This window comes from Haliotis cracherodii, unplaced genomic scaffold, assembly GCF_022045235.1.
Source record: "Haliotis cracherodii isolate W230 unplaced genomic scaffold, xgHalCrac1.p SCAF_3, whole genome shotgun sequence".
Classification (NCBI taxonomy): Eukaryota; Metazoa; Mollusca; class Gastropoda; order Lepetellida; family Haliotidae; genus Haliotis; species Haliotis cracherodii.
Window position 1 is genome coordinate 56,472,592 of NW_027266286.1, and position 14,228 is coordinate 56,486,819.

Consider the following 14,228-nt stretch of genomic DNA (forward strand, 5'->3'; position numbering starts at 1 on the left):
CCCTGCCTGCTTGTATGTCAGGGTGTCATCACCTACCCTCTGTGTCCACACCCTCCCTGCCTGCATGTATGTCAGGGTGTCATCACCTACCCTCTGTGTCCACACCCTCCCTGCCTGCTTGTATGTCAGGGTGTCTATCACCTACCCTCTGTGTCCACACCCTCCCTGCCTGCATGTATGTCAGGGTGTCATCACCTACCCTCTGTGTCCACACCCTCCCTGCCTGCTTGTATGTCAGGGTGTCTATCACCTACCCTCTGTGTCCACACCCTCCCTGCCTGCTTGTATGTCAGGGTGTCATCACCTACCCTCTGTGTCCACACCCTCCCTGCCTGCTTGTATGTCAGGGTGTCATCACCTACCCTCTGTGTCCACACCCTCCCTGCCTGCTTGTATGTCAGGGGGTCTATCACCTACCCTCTGTGTCCACACCCTCCCTGCCTGCTTGTATGTCAGGGTGTCTATCACCTACCCTCTGTGTCCACACCCTCCCTGCCTGCTTGTATGTCAGGGTGTCTATCACCTACCCTCTGTGTCCACACCCTCCCTGCCTGCTTGTATGTCAGGGTGTCATCACCTACCCTCTGTGTCCACACCCTCCCTGCCTGCTTGTATGTCAGGGTGTCATCACCTACCCTCTGTGTCCACACCCTTCCTGCCTGCTTGTATGTCAGGGTGTCATCACCTACCCTCTGTGTCCACACCCTCCCTGCCTGCTTGTATGTCAGGGGGTCTATCACCTACCCTCTGTGTCCACACCCTTCCTGCCTGCTTGTATGTCAGGGTGTCATTATCTACCCTCTGTGTCCACACCCTTCCTGCCTGCTTGTATGTCAGGAGGTCATCACCTACCCTCTGTGTCCACACCCTCCCTGCCTGCTTGTATGTCAGGGTGTCATCACCTACCCTCTGTGTCCACACCCTTCCTGCCTGCTTGTATGTCAGGGGGTCTATCACCTACCCTCTGCGTCCACACCCTCCCTGCCTGCTAGTATGTCAGGGAGTCATCACCTACCCTCTGTGTCCACACCCTCCCTGCCTGCTTGTATGTCAGGGTGTCTATCACCTACCCTCTGTGTCCACACCCTCCCTGCCTGCTTGTATGTCAGGGTGTCATCACCTACCCTCTGTGTCCACACCCTCCCTGCCTGCTTGTATGTCAGGGTGTCATCACCTACCCTCTGTGTCCACACCCTCCCTGCCTGCTTGTATGTCAGGGTGTCTATCACCTACCCTCTGTGTCCACACCCTCCCTGCCTGCTTGTATGTCAGGGTGTCTATCACCTACCCTCTGTGTCCACACCCTCCCTGCCTGCTTGTATGTCAGGGGGTCTATCACCTACCCTCTGTGTCCACACCCTCCCTGCCTGCTTGTATGTCAGGGTGTCTATCACCTACCCTCTGTGTCCACACCCTCCCTGCCTGCTTGTATGTCAGGGTGTCATCACCTACCCTCTGTGTCCACACCCTCCCTGCCTGCTTGTATGTCAGGGTGTCTATCACCTACCCTCTGTGTCCACACCCTCCCTGCCTGCTTGTATGTCAGGGTGTCTATCACCTACCCTCTGTGTCCACACCCTCCCTGCCTGCTTGTATGTCAGGGTGTCTATCACCTACCCTCTGTGTCCACACCCTCCCTGCCTGCTTGTATGTCAGGGTGTCTATCACCTACCCTCTGTGTCCACACCCTCCCTGCCTGCTTGTATGTCAGGGTGTCTATCACCTACCCTCTGTGTCCACACCCTCCCTGCCTGCTTGTATGTCAGGGTGTCTATCACCTACCCTCTGTGTCCACACCATCCCTGCCTGCTTGTATGTCAGGGTGTCTATCACCTACCCTCTGTGTCCACACCCTCCCTGCCTGCTTGTATGTCAGGGTGTCATCACCTACCCTCTGTGTCCACACCCTCCCTGCCTGCTTGTATGTCAGGGTGTCTATCACCTACCCTCTGTGTCCACACCCTCCCTGCCTGCTTGTATGTCAGGGTGTCATCACCTACCCTCTGTGTCCACACCCTCCCTGCCTGCTTGTATGTCAAGGTGTCTATCACCTACCCTCTGTGTCCACACCCTTCCTGCCTGCTTGTATGTCAGGGTGTCATCACCTACCCTCTGTATCCACACCCTCCCTGCCTGCTTGTATGTCAGGGTGTCATCACCTACCCTCTGTGTCCACACCCTCCCTGCCTGCTTGTATGTCAAGGTGTCATCACCTACCCTCTGTGTCCACACCCTCCCTGCCTGCTTGTATGTCAGGGTGTCTATCACCTACCCTCTGTGTCAACACCCTCCCTGCCTGCTTGTATGTCAAGGTGTCTATCACCTACCCTCTGTGTCCACACCCTCCCTGCCTGCTTGTATGTCAGGGTGTCTATCACCTACCCTCTGTGTCCACACCCTCCCTGCCTGCTTGTATGTCAGGGTGTCTATCACCTACCCTCTGTGTCCACACCCTCCCTGCCTGCTTGTATGTCAGGGTGTCATCACCTACCCTCTGTGTCCACACCCTCCCTGCCTGCTTGTATGTCAGGGTGTCTATCACCTACCCTCTGTGTCCACACCCTCCCTGCCTGCTTGTATGTCAGGGTGTCATCACCTACCCTCTGTGTCCACACCCTCCCTGCCTGCTTGTATGTCAAGGTGTCTATCACCTACCCTCTGTGTCCACACCCTCCCTGCCTGCTTGTATGTCAGGGTGTCTATCACCTACCCTCTGTGTCCACACCCTCCCTGCCTGCTTGTATGTCAGGGTGTCATCACCTACCCTCTGTGTCCACACCCTCCCTGCCTGCTTGTATGTCAAGGTGTCTATCACCTACCCTCTGTGTCCACACCCTCCCTGCCTGCTTGTATGTCAAGGTGTCATTACCTACCCTCTGTGTCCACACCCTCCCTGCCTGCTTGTATGTCAGGGTGTCATCACCTACCCTCTGTGTCCACACCCTCCCTGCCTGCTTGTATGTCAAGGTGTCTATCACCTACCCTCTGTGTCCACACCCTCCCTGCCTGCTTGTATGTCAAGGTGTCATTACCTACCCTCTGTGTCCACACCCTCCCTGCCTGCTTGTATGTCAAGGTGTCATTACCTACCCTCTGTGTCCACACCCTCCCTGCCTGCTTGTATGTCAAGGTGTCATCACCTACCCTCTGTGTCCACACCCTCCCTGCCTGCTTGTATGTCAAGGTGTCATTACCTACCCTCTGTGTCCACACCCTCCCTGCCTGCTTGTATGTCAGGGTGTCATCACCTACCCTCTGTGTCCACACCCTCCCTGCCTGCTTGTATGTCAGGGGGTCTATCACCTACCCTCTGTGTCCACACCCTCCCTGCCTGCTTGTATGTCAGGGTGTCATTACCTACCCTCTGTGTCCACACCCTCCCTGCCTGCTTGTATGTCAAGGTGTCATCACCTACCCTCTGTGTCCACACCCTCCCTGCCTGCTTGTATGTCAGGGTGTCATTACCTACCCTCTGTGTCCACACCCTCCCTGCCTGCTTGTATGTCAGGGTGTCTATCACCTACCCTCTGTGTCCACACTCTCCCTGCCTGCTTGTATGTCAGGGTGTCATCACCTACCCTCTGTGTCCACACCCTTCCTGCCTGCTTGTATGTCAGGGTGTCATCACCTACCCTCTGTGTCCACACCATCCCTGCCTGCTTGTATGTCAGGGTGTCATCACCTACCCTCTGTGTCCACACCCTCCCTGCCTGCTTGTATGTCAGGGTGTCATTACCTACCCTCTGTGTCCACACCCTCCCTGCCTGCTTGTATGTCAGGGGGTCATTACCTACCCTCTGTGTCCACACCCTCCCTGCCTGCTTGTATGTCAGGGTGTCATTACCTACCCTCTGTGTCCACACCCTCCCTGCCTGCTTGTATGTCAGGGTGTCATCACCTACCCTCTGTGTCCACACCCTCCCTGCCTGCTTGTATGTCAGGGTGTCATTACCTACCCTCTGTGTCCACACCCTCCCTGCCTGCTTGTATGTCAGGGTGTCTATCACCTACCCTCTGTGTCCACACCCTTCCTGCCTGCTCGGCCCACCATCTGCTTGTATGTCAGGGTGTCTATTACTTTCCCATGGAACATGACGGAACGGATGATCACACGCCTGGCTGGCAGGTTGACACCCGAGGATAATGTAGAAGTTGCCACCAGAACCTTCACAGAACACTGACGGAATGCTCCCTCTATGATGTCACGCTCATCAAACGTCAGACCTGAAACATATCAGTTTTACAAATTTCATTTAACACAGATGGTTGATGATTGCCATATTGGATTTATAATTGATGGCTATTTTATATTATCACCCAAAACTTGCTTCCATAGAAAATAGACCTTGGATTAGAGCAAGCAATATCTCCAGAAAGATAGTGCTACAATTCAATTGCATCACAATGCTTTGCTGACCAATGTGATGTCATTGGTTACCATGACGTCACAACCAAATGTTCTCACTAATCTCTCTGCAACTGAAGCTAGCTAGTGGACTATTTGCAGACTGGTTACTAGTGTTTTCAAATTGAAAATGTTGGAAGAAAATTTTTGGATTATAAATAGAATCTGACCCTTGTGTTTTCCAAGCTCGAATAGATCAACACTTGTTGATAAAAGTAAAAATATCCTCAACCAACTCCTCATTTTAACAACCAAATTCTAATCTGCTTTATAACAAACATTGTGCCCTGGAGAAATATCCTACATGAAATCCCAGAACCATTTCATATCTTGTCAGGATATCAGCCCCAACATGAAAGAAATGAAAACACTTTAGGATAAAAAAAATAATAATCTTGGTTCTCTTGGCTACGCCCCCATCACCATAAAGTCTGCCACACGTTTGGTTTTCATTTCCATTTTCAGAAAAAATATAACATGCAGTTACTTCCCTTTATATGCGCAGAGCTTACGGTAATGGTGGCAATAGGAGTTTGTATGCTTGTTTAGGTAAGGAGGCACTTTCCCAGGTTGATGGTATACAAATGTTCATTTGGTTACATTCTAGTTTGAACAAGAAAAAAAGACAAAAAAAGACACTGCCCGCCCACACAATATTTGCATAAGTCATTGCTTGAGAATAATTCTTTTATTTCTTTTAAGTCTAACAGGTTCTGTAAACCCCTTCTGATCTCCCCCAGTACCTGCATGATGGTATGCGACCCCAAGGGGCACGGTCCTCCCCAGCACGGAGTCCAGTCCCACGGGGCTCCTCTGTAGCTGCAGCATCACGTCCCTCAGAGCTGTCTGGTCCAGGGGGAGGCGAAGCAGGGCCGACGCCCTCACAAACCCTGGGGGACAGACAGAAGTCATTACATAGGCCAACAGAGCAGCAGGGCTGACGCCCTCACAAACCCTGGTGAACAGACAGCAGTCATTACACAGGGCAACAGAGCAGCAGGGCTGACGCCCTCACAAACCCTGGTGGACAGACAGCAGTCATTACATAGGCCAAAAGAGCAGCAGGGCCGATGCCCTCACAAACCCTGGTGGACAGACAGCAGTCATTACATAGGCCAAAAGAGCAGCAGGGCCGACGCCCTCACAAACCCTGGTGAACAGACAGCAGTCATTACATAGGCCAACAGAGCAGCAGGGCCGATGCCCTCACAAACTTTGGTGGACAGAAAAGAAGTCATTACATAGGCCAACAGAGCAGCAGGGCCAACGCCCTCACAAACCCTGGTGGACAGACAGCAGTCATTACATAGGCCAACAGAGCAGCAGGGCCAACGCCCTCACAAACCCTGGTGGACAGACAGCAGTCATTACATAGGCCAACAGAGCAGCAGGGCCAACGCCCTCACAAACTCTGGTGGACAGACAGCAGTCATTACTTGGGCCAACAGAGCAGCAGGGCCGACATCCTTACAAACCGTGGTGGGCAGACAGTAGTCATTACATAGGCCAACAGAGCAACCGGGACAGAATTCAAGTCTGCTGGCCCGGTTCAGTTTGTCCGCCGATGTTAAAGGGAGCCCAAGGCGAGTAGAATATCAGGGCCCCATTTAACAAAGAGATGGTAGAGTTAAGATGGTCGTAACTCCAATACTTTAACACAGTCTTACGACAATCTTAACTCTACAATCACTGTGGAATGAGGCCCAGGTTTTAGAGAGGGGCAGCAATATTCCAGCCATATGACGGCGGTCTATAAATAATTCTGGACCATACAATCCAGTGATTGACATCATGAGCATCGATCCACGCAATTGGGATATGATGACGTGCATCAACCAAGTCAGCGAGTCTGACCATCCGATCCTGTTAGTCGCCTTTTACGACAAGCATAGTCGCCTTTTACGGCAAGCATGGGTTGCTGAAGCCCTATTCTACCCTGGATCTTCACGGGTCCATATATGTTGAAACTAGTCAAGCGAGTAAATGTTTTGGTAATTTCTGTCCGTGCTGCAGGAGGCTGAAACTCTATGGATGTTTGACTAGGTAGATATACAGTGGTTGGGTGCAAGTGCAAAGGAACAATTTGGTAGAATCAATGGTGCATTTGGAATGGTAACCAATGGTAACGACAGAAATATGCAATAATTAGTCAGTACTTAATATATATCAATAAAAATGTCTATATTATCGATATTTCAATTGAACTAGATGATCATTTTTGAGATCAGATATCAACATCGTTGTTTGAATTTCTGATTACCTTCGATGACCTGAAATAAATTTGGCCTGATGGCAATATGGATCACTCCAGGTCCTTTCTATTTGACCTGAACACCCAAATTAATATTCCACAATACTACCTCAGTGACTCAATTATGCATATGTAAAGCATCTGTAATGTTATTGACTGAATGGTAGGAGGAAAGATTGAAATTTTGGAAACAAGAAGATATACTACATGTACTTAAAAGAACTCAGATGCTCAGAGAACACCCAATTCCTTCGATTACTATACAGAGTTAACAAATTAAATGTGTAGTTAACAGATTAACTGAAGTAATATGAAAGAATGGGGTGTTCTTTAACTTCTTTCGAGTAGTACGTATATACATATTTCTCCGTTAGCCATCAGGGTTTAATGATCATGAATGATTCTGTCCAACAAGTGCGTCAACCGCCCAGGTTACCTTACATACATCAGTGCAGTTGACTTCTTTTGACAAATGAGTTAAAGGAATAGCTCCTTTTTGTCTGGTATTGGAACTGAAACGGAAATTAATTATAGCAGAAACCACAAACATGCTAAGATAAAGTGAATGTGTGAGTGAGTTGGGTTAAACGCTGCATTGAACAGAATTCCAGTTGTATCAGGACGTGTCAGCTTGTGCGGGAGCAAAAAGCCCGAAGTGATGCGGGTCTCAGACGTTTACCACTTTGGTGAAACACTAGAGCACGGGTATGGTGCTGACAAACCTAGAAACATATTTGGGGATAAAAGGCATTCGAACAAACGATCATAGGTTCCTGGCGTGCCCAAGGGAAGCAACTCTGCACAGTGAATTTCATGGCCTCAGACGACGGGCCACCTGTTCCCCCAATTATGTCAAAGAGTGATAAATAACAGTTCATTACAAAACAGTTCCAAAAGTGTAGCGGGTGATGAATGAATAATGTTTTATGCCATAGTCAGCTATTTCAAGCAACATCAAAACAACCTGTAAATAAGGGCCAGACAAACTAGGAGTGAAACTCCCTGGCGGAGCATGACACACAATAAGCCAGTTGCAACCACCCCATCTTCATTGTCCAAAACCCCTGGGTTCATGCCTCGCAAACAAACATGAGGAGGTTTCATTGACTTATAACAAGACTGGACTGGGCTTTGTCTTGACTTGAGTTAAGCATCCTTGTACATGTGTATTTGGTGAAAGCAATGTGTTCTCGTCACACCAGACTAGTTATATTTCTTGGTGTGATAAATCCTGGTGGGTAGATTTAGAAATAATGCCTTTCATGTTCTTTTCCATTGTTCAAGAAGCTACAATCAACCTAGTCACTGTGTTGGACTAGTGAGAACCCGGGGAAAAGTTCCAGTTATCCAGGCTTTAAGACAACCAACAAAGTTAATTTCCAGGGACTACAATGTAAATTCGAGACAACCAGGAAGCTCGACACATCCAAGTTTGACACGAAAATACTGCCGCATGTGCAGTCTTTATAAAGCAGTCTTCACAGATGAATGTTTTCTAATGAAATTTGTTTGCAGTTTGCAGTGTATACAAAGTGTGTTTTTTAGATATTTAATTTTATTTTTCAAATTTTCTTTTTTTAGGGGTGGTGGATCCACTGGGTTTTTTAAAACATTGCCTCACTTTACCTTTTTCAGAGTCTCCTGCTGCAGGCTTGGCTGCCTTCCTGAGATTATAGAACTCCCTGGCTATGGTCTCCGACAGCTTCTCACACCAGTTCTTTGTGGGGCAGAAGATGAGGACGGAGTGGCCGGCCAGGATGGTCTCCAGACACAGTGGGAGGATGTGGTCACTGTCGCCGGGGAAGGTGTGATTAGGGTCGAGGTCCCTCAGCTTCCTCATCTGGGAGTCAAACACTGAGGTCCCCAGCTTGACACTCTCAGTGAGGGGCACTGGTCTGTAGTCGGTCTTGTACAGGTCGGCCTTCAGCCAGCGGGCCAGGAGGTCAAGGTTTGGCAACGTGGCACTCATCCCAACAATCTGCACGTGATCCTCGGTCACAGTAGACTCGGTGCTGCAAATAGAAGTAAAAGTCTCATATTCTTCTAAAAGACATAATCATACCTGTCTGAAACTGAGAAAATTATAGTCCACCGCACCTTTCGTTTCTGTTTCCATTTCCCAACAAAATCCTAATACTTAAAAACAATGCGATCCATTATAGCACGCAGTTACTTCCCTTTGAATAAGCAAAACGAAAAAGAAAAAAAAACGCACACACTATATTTTCAAAAGTAATTGCCTGAGAACCAGCTCTTTTCTTTTATTAAGACTTATTTGCAATTCCTTTATAGTTACTCAGGACTAATTTTTAATAATTAGATAAGAAGTACATATTTCTTCATAGTGTGTGTTGAGGGAAAGCCCAAAGAGATGCAGTTCTCAGGCATTCAGTGACAAGATCCTTGTCTATGGAAAACCCTAATGATTTGGAAAAAACCCGAGTGTATTGCCAGAGACTCCTAACAGCATGTCATGTGAATCCTACAGGTGGTGCAGCAGTGCTTAGAGTATGTCAAGTCTTCGGTTTTCATACCACTGATGGAGAACCAGTAATTTCCTAAGTGAAAGTATGACAATTAAATCTGAATCCATTGAAAAATGTTGAACTGCTCCCTTATTTTTATTTACTTAACAGATGGTTACTATCCTGACAAAGAAGTCATTGTTCAGGATTAGCAGCTGCCTCAGATGGCCCCATGCACCACATCGTCAGGGACGTCAGACGGCGGCACCACATGTGCCTGTAGCATGGACGTATCATCACTGGCAAGAGTAGGTGAACACTTCATATGTGACCTCATCATACACTGGTAGAGTCTAATTTGCATGATATTTTGATGTTCCACCTTTTGAGTCTTTTGGTATGACGCGGATGGGGATGGAACCCCAGACCTTCCGATCTCCAGGCGAACACTCTACCACTAGACCACAGAGGCGGTCTCATGGACAATAGCAGTACCTTGGGTCAGTGTTGACTCTGTTGGTCACATAGCAGTACCTTGGGTCAGTGTTGACTCTGTTAGTCACTTAGCAGTATCTTGGGTTGGTGTTGACTCTGTTAGCCACATAGCAGTACCTTGGGTCGGTGTTAACTCCGTTAGTCACATAGCAGTACCTTGGGTCGGTGTTAACTCTGTTAGCCACATAGCAGTACCTTGGGTCGGTGTTAACTCTGTTAGTCACATAGCAGTACCTTGGGTCGGTGTTAACTCTGTTAGCCACATAGCAGTACCTTGGGTCGGTGTTAACTCTGTTAGTCACATAGCAGTACCTTGGGTCGGTGTTAACTCTTTTAGTCACATAGCAGTACCTTGGGTCGGTGTTAACTCTGTTAGCCACATAGCAGTACCTTCGGTCGGTGTTAACTCTGTTAGTCACATAGCAGTACCTTGGGTCAGTGTTAACTCTGTTAGCCACGTAGCAGATCTTGGTGAGCAGCAGCTCCAGCAGGTAGCCGCGGTGAGAGTCGCCCACCATGTGCAGTTCGTCCACCACGATGATACCTACAACACAGTACCAGAGATACAGTTCCCCATCTCTGCTTCCAGAATCCTTTCCCCGTGTACAATCAGGAGGAGTCTACAACATGGGATTTCACTAACACTAGATCATGCTGGCTTGACTACTTGGGAAACCTGGATCAGCATGGTGTGAGTGTCTGGACAGTATTTCACTTATAACAAAGTGTGTCAGGATGATTTGGGAGGAGAGCCCGAAGTGATGCAGGTCTTAAACGTTTACCACTTTGGTGAACCTGCAAGCACATATATTGTGTTCACAAACCTAAAAGCACAACGAGGATGAACCTGCAACTCTGCACAGTGAATTCTGGCACCTTTCACGACTGGTCAACCCTTGCAACCTGACCTGAAGACATTGCAAACCAAACCACTACAGCGTTGCAATGGCACCCCATTGGAATCTAACCTATTTATTCGCTCGTCACGCCGAAGACCTGGGTTCGATTCCCGACATGGGTACAATGTGTGAAGCCCATTTCTGGTGTCCCCCCACCGTGATATTGCTGGAATATTGCTAAAAGCGGCGTAAAACCATACTCACTCACTAACCTATTTAAATTCCAATGGTGCTGATAATGTCTGTGACAATACAGAATAAGTTGACAGCCCTGTCCGACATTGCTGAGATCGGATTCTATTCAGGGAGACATCATTATTTAAATACAGGTATATGTTTTTAAAGCTTGTACAATTTATTGCCATCTTTAAAAAGGCTGTACAAAATGTTGATATCTTATATAAAAAATAAACGACTTGTGGTCGTTGTTTATCATATAATAAAAAACTGCAGGGAGAATAAACCATGAGGGGCACAGCAGTGTTTAATTGTACAATAAACAAAGACCATGAGTCGTTTATTTCTCAAGCATAGTGAGTGAGTGAGTAGGGTTTTACGCTGCTTTCAGAAATATTCCAGCAATATTACGGTAGGGGCACCAGAAATGGGCTTTATACTTTGGACCATGTTGGGAATCGAACCCGGGACTACAGAGTGACAAGCGAATGCTTTAACCACTAGGCCACCCGACTGCCCCTCTCAAGTATAGCTTAGTTAAACATGTAGACTTTGCAGTCACTGTTTAGTGGGTCCTGTGGCTGCATACACTGAGTATGTAGTCAGCTTTATGTCATCTCTCACCAAGCTTGTGTAGCTTGTTATCTTCCAGGAGTCTGTTGATGAGGCTGTTGCCCTTCTCGATGGTGCACACAGCCACGTCGACGCTGCTGAACCCCCCAGGGGGAGAGTAGCTGCCCATGAACCCACTCACTCTCACCCCCGCATCCTGGTACAGCTGCTGCAATCAGGATACCACCATATGTTTGTTTGTTTGTTGTTTAACTCAGCAATATTCCACCAAACAATCCAGAGATTGACATAATAAGCATTGATCCACGCAAATGTTTGTTTGTTTGTTGTTTAACGCTGCACTCAGCAATATTCCAGCTATATGACGGCGGTCTGTAAATAATCGAGTCTGGACCTGACAGTCCAGTGATTGATGTCATGAGCATCGACCCATGCAATTGGGATTGATGACATACATCAACCAAGTCAGCGAACCCGACCACCCAATCCCTTTTGTTGCCTCTTACGACAAGCAAGGGATGCTGAAAAACAATTTTAACCCAGATCTTCACTGGGTTACCAGGATATGTGCATCAGTGGCTAGATGGACAGCCTGCATTCTTTAACCTATAAGCTACTTCATCACCCTCTCATACTCAAAAAGCCTTTGATCATATTCATGTGCGCTCACTGATGTTGCAACAGTGCCTGGGGATCAAGAAGATCTATTTGGAGCCTTGTTCCACATGTCATTTGAGTTTTAAATATCCTTAAAGTTTCAGCTAAAAATATTTAATTTGACTGCACAACAATACACCTAAAGAAACCTTACATTGTTTTTCAATTGAGATTCAACAGTTTATTTTATTGCATCAATACCAAATAATGTTTATTTGGATCAATGGTTTCAACTTGGACACACTAAAAGCACAAATACCATTTCTGTATGAAACCAGGGAAAACAACATGCCTGACTATAGTGAGCTGTACCTGCAGTGAGAACATCTTCTCCCTGGTGACAGACACGAAGGGCAGGATGAAGAGAGCCTTCCTCTTGGTCTCCAGCACTCGCTTCAGTATCAGCAGCTCTGCCACCAACGTCTTCCCCGCGCTGGTTGGGGCTGAGTACACCAAGTTACCTCCGTCTGCAGATACATGGAGATATCTGATATTCTACCATGAATTTGGAAAATCCCCGATTCTGATTGGTTAATCAGATGTTTCAAATCACTATAACCACCTCTGATTCAAACAGTTGATTTTACTTTCACATCTTCATGGAAGCAAAAAATTGGTTACAAGCTCTGTTTAGCACGGTTAAATCTACAGGTAATCTAGTTCTACATTGGAGACCAAGTGTATTTATCACCTAATTAATCAATTCATGGCAGTTGCAGACTCATGGCAACATCTGTTTCTTCACATTACATTACCAGGGAAAGGGAAATAAAATCAACGTTCTCTGGCAAGAAAAAGTCAAATTTACTTGTTTGAAATGTAGAAGTCTATAGTCCTGAATCAAATAGACAATATTTTTGGCCTGTGTTTTACAATTAGGGTCCATTTGTGTTATCTGGATATAGGTTTGAGTTTGATATCACCTATCTGTTCACAAACAGCTACATTTGGGCCAGATTTGAGACCCTGATTATCACTGACAAAGATATGTTTTCAACATATACTGGCTTATTGCCCAGTCAGCAGTTACCATGGTTACATATGAAAATATCCAAGTCATCACTGACAATAATTTTCATGAATAATTTGCGATTTTGTGGGTCATACCACACCAGAGATAATCATGTCATAGTTTCTTAGGCTTTGCTGAAACTTAAGAGCATGAATATATACAAATCTTATAAAATCAGATTAAATAAGCTGATACGACATCCTCTCTACATGAACATCTAGGAAACAATCCATTGGAGGTTTAGTCAGGGAAACTTTCTCATCAGTGTTAAGGCTTTTAAATTTTCAGCATGGGCATGCAAGGAATTCAGAGCAGCTTATCTAATTTCTGCATATGGAAAATGAACATAAATGAGCAGTTCCAAATGGAAAAAAATACTAAGGGTTACAACTCTGCATAGTGAACAACAACATAGCCATCTGGGCCACCTATGCCCACAATTTCATCATTAACCTAAATACTGTATCACAAACACTGATATGACACGGTCGGGGCCAAATGGTACACTATTACTTACTAAGAACATGTCCAGTACAGAGACACTGATATGACACGGTCGGGGCCAAATGGTACACTATTACTGACTGAGAACATGTCCAGTACAGAGACACTGATATGACACGGTCGGGGCCAAATGGTACACTGTTACTTACTGAGAACATGTCCAGTACAAAGACACTGGGCCTGCCACTCAAACATCTGCCTGACCCCTACGCGGTGATACTGTCTCAGCACGGCATCCGGTAGCCCCCACGCGGACAGCAGCAGCTGGCTGGGGTCCACACCTCCTGGTTCAGGAATACCCGATCTTATAAACAATACTATTTTCTAAACCACTGATACAGGAGCTTATAAACAATACTACTTTCTACACAACTGATGCAGGATCTTATAACCAATACTACTTTCTGAACAGCTGATACAGGAGCTTATAAACAATACTACTTTCTACACTACTGATGCAGGAGCTTATAAACAATACTACTTTCTACACAACAGATACAGGGTCTTACAAACAATACTATTTTCTACACTACTGATGCAGGAGCTTATAAACAATACTACTTTCTACACAACAGATACAGGGTCTTACAAATAATACTATTTTCTACACAACTGATGCAGGAGCTTATAAACAATACTACTTTCTACACAACAGATACAGGGTCTTACAAACAATACTACTTTCTACACAACTGATACAGGGTCTTACAAACAATACTATTTTCTACACTACTGATGCAGGAGCTTATAAACAATACTACTTTCTACACAACTGATACAGGGTCTTACA

The 14,228-nt window shown here is 46.5% G+C and overlaps 1 protein-coding gene across 1 annotated transcript in view; it reads right to left on the minus strand.

The window, feature by feature from the left end:
* Positions 1-14,228, minus strand: part of LOC139475555 (DNA polymerase theta-like) — a 41,927-nt gene that overhangs the window by 25,004 nt on the left and 2,695 nt on the right. The window contains exons 3-9 of the mRNA XM_071258746.1: positions 13,588-13,722; positions 12,235-12,389; positions 11,317-11,473; positions 10,063-10,160; positions 8,283-8,688; positions 5,149-5,295; positions 4,012-4,224 (exon numbers count right to left, since the gene is read on the minus strand). Coding sequence (XP_071114847.1) covers positions 4,012-4,224; positions 5,149-5,295; positions 8,283-8,688; positions 10,063-10,160; positions 11,317-11,473; positions 12,235-12,389; positions 13,588-13,722 — 1,311 coding nt within the window. The remainder of the gene's footprint in view (positions 1-4,011; positions 4,225-5,148; positions 5,296-8,282; positions 8,689-10,062; positions 10,161-11,316; positions 11,474-12,234; positions 12,390-13,587; positions 13,723-14,228) is intronic.